Source organism: Mustela nigripes, chromosome 6 (assembly GCF_022355385.1).
Source record: "Mustela nigripes isolate SB6536 chromosome 6, MUSNIG.SB6536, whole genome shotgun sequence".
Classification (NCBI taxonomy): Eukaryota; Metazoa; Chordata; class Mammalia; order Carnivora; family Mustelidae; genus Mustela; species Mustela nigripes.
This window is the reverse complement of record NC_081562.1, coordinates 124,384,653-124,390,652: the sequence shown is the minus strand read 5'-3', so window position 1 is coordinate 124,390,652 and position 6,000 is coordinate 124,384,653. Positions and strand designations below refer to the sequence as shown.

Sequence of the window (6,000 nt, the reverse complement as noted above, 5' to 3'; positions counted from 1 at the left end):
TTATTTGACAGAGAGAGATCACAAGTAGGCAGAGAGGCAGGCAGAGAGAGAGAGAAGGAAGCAGACTCCCTGCTGAGCAGAGAGCCCGATGCGGGACTCGATCCCAGGACCCTGAGATCATGACCTGAGCCGAAGGCAGCGGCTTAACCCACTGAGCCACCCAGGCGCCCAGTTTTTTTTCTTTTAAATGACATTTGACTAAGTGTATTCTGTTTCCCAAACACCTTGGCTTTCATTATTCTGTGATTATTGTTTTATAATTTTTTATAATATAAATATAATATAAAAATTTTTATAATATAACAATGCACTGCTTTAAATATTTATCTTACTGAGAATCGTTAAAGAGGAAATTATCTTTTGGACAAACTTCCATTCATGTTTAATGTCCAGCTCCAATCCTGCTTATTTTCTGTATCTTTTTATGATCACTCCAGAATTAATTGCTTCTTCACCTGGGCTTTTATAGCACTTTAAGCTTGTTTCCATTATCTGTCACTTTTCATAATATTACTTACATATATCTATCCATGAGTTGACTATCTTTGTATCCCCAAGACTCTAATGTATACTCTGCATACATTAGGTGTTCATTCTTATGCCTGTATATTTAAATACCAATAGTTAATTCCTAACAATTAATGTTGCAGAAATTAAAATCATGTTGAATAACGCTACCACTTAAAAAGCAGTATTCCATATAATGAATGTCTCTTGTGGGTAAAAATGCTTATTTCAGGCATTTAACAAGATTTAATTTGGTCTTTTGGTCTAACTTTTACATTATATGGATGGCATAAATGCTTATTTGCATGACTCAAGTACATAGATGTAAGAAGTAGTTATCATGTCACTGATTGTGAAATCACTAAAGGGGATGATTATTACTGATTACCTCCTACTTATTCCATTGCATTTTGGATCAAAGGCACAAATTTCAGAAAGATTAAGTGTTCTAAGAACTATTCATGAGGGTGTTTTTATGTAGTGATGTAATTTTTAGAGCCATTCATAGCCATTTATGAGATGATGTGCCCTTAAGTATAATGAATCAGAACATGATCCTTATTTTGTTTAGAATTTCAAAATTATTTTCCGTTCTCCCTAATCCTTATTTTTTTGCTTTATTTCAGTAAAAATAAAGCCTATACTCTTTTGTAACTTTATGTAGTTTGGTCAAGAAAGGCCCTTCTAAGAAAGTGATGTTTTAGCCAGGATCTGAAGGCTGAGAAGGAACTGAAGAAACAGACTAGTTGAGGACAAAGAACAAAAATCGATGATAGACTCAATGAGAATGAATTCATGTTTGATGCACATTGGTTTGTGGTCTTCAGGATGAGAAGTTTGTAGTTTGTAGAAGTTTGTAGTAGTTCGTAGTTTGTAGAAGTAAGGAGTTTATTGTTGCTTTTGTCTTTTCAACTACTTAAGTAAAAGCATCAGTTGGGAAATTTTGTGGAAGGGGATAGAGAACAAAGAAGAACAATTTGAGGACAGGAAAATGTGAGAGCAGAGATCACTGTGAAATAATGAGAAAGGAACAGACAACCAGGGAAACACAGTAGGACTTCTAGGCAGTGTCCAGGGTCTACTTGTAGGTTTGTTATTCTGAATTTGAAGTGAAACCAGTCAATATGGTAGTGTAGTTTTTGTCTAGCTACAGTCACAGGTGTGAGGACATGTATTGTTTAATCAGACTTGCCTTTTTTTATTCTGGGAGACTGATGGCGGAGAAAGAGCAATGAGAGTTGGGAGTATTTGCAAGGAAGTCATAATAATTCAAGCTGTAGAATTTATGCTGGGAAGAAGCAAATGAAGAAGGAATGAAAAATGAACAGGTTGATGGCTATAAAGAGAGGACTCAGTGGATCAGTGATGTAGCTGAGATACAAAATTGTGGTTAGACCAATGAATTTCATGGGCTGACATTATTATGTAGAAATGATGCCTATTTATTAAAAGATATGTTTCTGCGTGTATGTGTACACATACAAGCACAACTGCACACAACTTTTTAACACCAAAGATAGTGAGCATTTGCACAGATAATTGAAAAAACGTAAGGGCCACCAGAAGTTGTAGGAGCTCTTTCTGTTACTTTTTTTTTTGTTTTTTGTTTTGGTAATTCTATATAAATGGTTGAATATAATATAGGAAGAGCATAGAAGTTTACAAACATTACTGGGAAGTCAAGAAACCTGGGATCTTATTTCAGGTCACATATAACATCTGCTTTTAAAACTCACCTGACCTCATTGGCTGTATTCTAATTATTTCAGCACTGTGCCAGGTGTAGGGCATATTGTAAGATCGGATAAACGTGTGTAGAGTGCTTCGTGAGTACAGGGTTGGGCATACAACCCACATGGGATGGAGAGTGGTTGCATTCAGAGGTAATGACATCTAAGCCGAGATCTAAAAGATAAGAAGGTGTTGGAATTTAGTAAAGAAACCACAGGCAGACGTTGGAGGGATTCATGTCTACTAAGATCCTTAAGCAAGAAAAAAATGAATTTAAATGATCCCAAGTGACTGGTGTGTAGTATCTGGGAAAAGAAGAGTTGAGACATGAAGCTAGGACAGTAAGTGAGGGCCCTACTTTAAAGGATCTGGTAGGTTGTGTTAAATTTCTCCTATGAGAATCTGGGTGGCTCAGTCAGTTAAGCATCTGCTTTTGGCTCAGGTCATGATCCCAGAGTCCTGGGATTGAGCCCCACATTGGCTTCCCTGCTCGGCGGGGAGACTGCCTCTCCCTCTCCCTCTGCCTGCTGCTCCCCCTGCTTGTGCTCTCTCTCTCTCCCTTTCTCTCTGTCAAATAAATAAAATATCAAAAACAAAGAACCCCACAAAAAAAAACTCCTAAAATCAATATGAGGGGACCCATTGTTGGGTTTTACATAGAGGAGTGGTGTAAGACACAATTACTTCAAAGTGTGGGATTTGCCTTGACAAAATTGAATTTTATCATCTCTAAGGTTAATTTTAATTTTTTTATTCATTGTATTAATATCTGAATATAAAGCAGTATATCAAAGTGATTTAAATATGTGCCTCTTATTTTAATGAGAAGAATGAAGAGCAATTGATATGGGACTGTATTAAACATAGAAATAAAGCTCTGTTTACAAAGGATTATTAAACTCATATTAATCTGTTTGCAAAAAGAATTGAAATTAAAATTTTTTGTAATTCTGAGTACATTTGGTTACTGCTGTATATTTTATATCATGTCAGTGAAATGTTAGATATTTTCCCATGAGTTTATGTGTGCGATTTAGTATCCCCAATCAAATGTAGCTGAAACTGTACTTTTTCTCTCTAGGGATTTAGACTTGTGAGATGCTTCCATTAACTGGAAAAACAATCATCTTTGATAACTTTCCTGATCCTTCTGATACATGGGAAATCACCGAAACAATTGGCAAAGGAACTTACGGGAAAGTTTTTAAAGTGTTGAATAAGAAAAATGGCCAAAAAGCAGCAGTGAAAATTCTGGACCCAATTCATGTATGTCACATTATTTTTTCAGTTTTTTCCTACGAACTTTGTTTTTATTTGTACTAAAGAGTTAAAAAGTCTACAGTAACTTTATTGATTTGTCACAATGTCAATTGCCATTGAAGAAAATGTAAAAAAAAAAAAAGTCCGTTTGTTAGGTTTTTCTTGTTTATACACTTAACATATACAGTAGGGACCAATAAATATTTAATTGAACAAACATATAATACAAATACATAAATGAATCAATACAGCTCTTAATAGCTCGGCAGTTGATTTAAGGTTATTTTAGATTTTAGAAAGGTTGTAAGAACAGACTCAAGGATCTAGAAGTCATTCTCAGATGTCATCTTGGCCAGATCTCTTTTTCTTCCTGCCTTTATTTAGGTTTCAGGCAGAATATCTCTTAAGCTAACCCAGAAATATTTTATGTTAAATTATATTTCTCTCAGAGACAGGAAATTAATTTTCAGGTTTGCTGAAATGTTTTCAAAGCAGAAATGGTATTCCCTTGTAATCAGGGTCAGTTTCCTTGTGAAGAACTGAAATTTCATGTGTAGTCTTTTGGCCTCTGTAAGTGATGCCCCAGTAGGGGTACTATTTTGCTTTTTTTTGGAGTAACAGTTGTGATAAGGGAATCTTCTAGGCTTTTTTGGGGGGGGCCTTGAAGAGTGTAAAGAAGTTGATGAGTTCTCCTCCTGACCCCCCCTTTTTTTTCTGGGAATGAGAACTGGCTGTTTTGGAACATTTTCAGCTCCTGGGAAATCTGTAGCTCTCCCGCAGCACTTGGGTGAGCCAGAAGGAGGTCAGTGATCCCATAATCCCTGAACTTCTGTTGAGAGTGGTTTCTCCAGTTACCTGACCCTTGCATACATGATGGGATGATGTGATATGTTTGTGAAGAACATGGGACTCTTGGTCCTTGTCACAGATCTTACACTAACAAACTGTAGGACTCTGCAAAAGGTCTCCAGGATTGCACTTTCTTTTTTGATTGATTATTCCTACTAAACCCATTATAACTACAGCATTTCATATTATTTTGAGCAGAGGAGAGGGAGAGTAGGGGTTTATTTTCAAGCAATAAATTACATACGCTGGGGGAAGAAAAAGAGAGAGACACATATGTCCAGGCTTAACTGATGCTGAACGTTTTCATATTTCCTTATTGGAAAGTTCTCACCATTTTAAAAAAGATTTTGGGGCGCCTGGGTGGCTCAGTGGGTTAAGCCGCTGCCTTCGGCTCAGGTCATGATCTCAGGGTCCTGGGATCAAGTCCCGCATCGGGCTCTCTGCTCAGCAGGGAGCCTGCTTCCCTCTCTCTCTCTCTCTGCCTGCCTCTCCATCTACTTGTGATTTCTCTCTGTCAAATAAATAAATAAAATCTTTAAAAAAAAATAAATAAAAAAAATAAAAAAGATTTTGTTTATTTGTTTATTTGAAAGAGAGAGAGAGAGAGCGAGCATGAGCGGGATTAAAGTGGGGTGAGGGGCAAAGGGAGAAGGAAGCACCCCACTGAGCTGGGAGTGTGACATGGAGTTCTCTCGCAGGACCCCAAGATCATGACCTGAGCCAAAAGCAGATGCTTAACCAATGGAGCCACCCAGGCAGTCCTTACCATTTAAACTGAAGGATGAGAGACACAAATATCAATGAAGCTATACCAGAGTGACTGTACCTATCTTCTCTGGTCTTTGCAAGTGTAGGTTGGGGTTCATGGTGGCCAGAGAAAGGGCTCTAGCCGGATGCCGTGCCATAACCAGCGTGGCTCTCCCATTCCTCCACTTCTTAATGGAGAAGGACAAATGGACTGTGAATACATGTAGACATTATTCTTTTATAATTTGCTCCTGTTTCGTATCCTATGAACCTTTAAAATCATGTTTTGTTCTATTGCTTTAATAAAATATATTGGTTTCATAACTCTGGTATGACATTGGCTCTTTTGCTGCTTTTATTCTTGTCATAGTACATGTATGTTTTTCTCAGAATTATCTATTTCCTCTTCCTTCATAATGTCACAAGCCAAATAAAAAAGATTTATAACCAAGAGATTATAATCTTCGTGAAATAAATTCAGATGCATCCCAAGCATTTTATAGAGTGGCTTTTTTTTTCTTAGGAGAGTCTTACTATTATAACTTTTGATACGAGATACAATGAATGGGATTAGAAAGAAGGAGGCAGAGGACTTTCAAGCTAGTCCTGATCTTATACTCACCAGTTCTGTGACCAACCTCTCTGAGCTCTAGCTTCTTTTTCTCAAATTAGAGCTCTGATCTAAAATTCTTTCCAGCTCTGTGATTACATGATTTTGTCATAAAACAATGTGGACACAAAATGTTGCTGTAAAAACAGTGTTCAAAGCCTTTCTCTTATTACTACTCTGAGTCCTTTCATGGGTTGTGGCTTTCTACAAACATGACTAAGTGATTATCTTTCATCTTGTTGGCAAGGGTAACAACCTGTTCTGTTTCTGGCGAATGAGCCTTTAGCGAACTGAAG

General features: G+C 37.0%; 1 protein-coding gene across 1 annotated transcript in view; it reads left to right on the top strand.

The window, feature by feature from the left end:
• The window catches only part of MYO3A (myosin IIIA), a 233,234-nt gene that overhangs the window by 12,047 nt on the left and 215,187 nt on the right, over positions 1-6,000 (top strand). The window contains exon 3 of the mRNA XM_059404999.1: positions 3,320-3,504. Coding sequence (XP_059260982.1) covers positions 3,337-3,504 — 168 coding nt within the window. The 5' untranslated portion in view covers positions 3,320-3,336. The remainder of the gene's footprint in view (positions 1-3,319; positions 3,505-6,000) is intronic.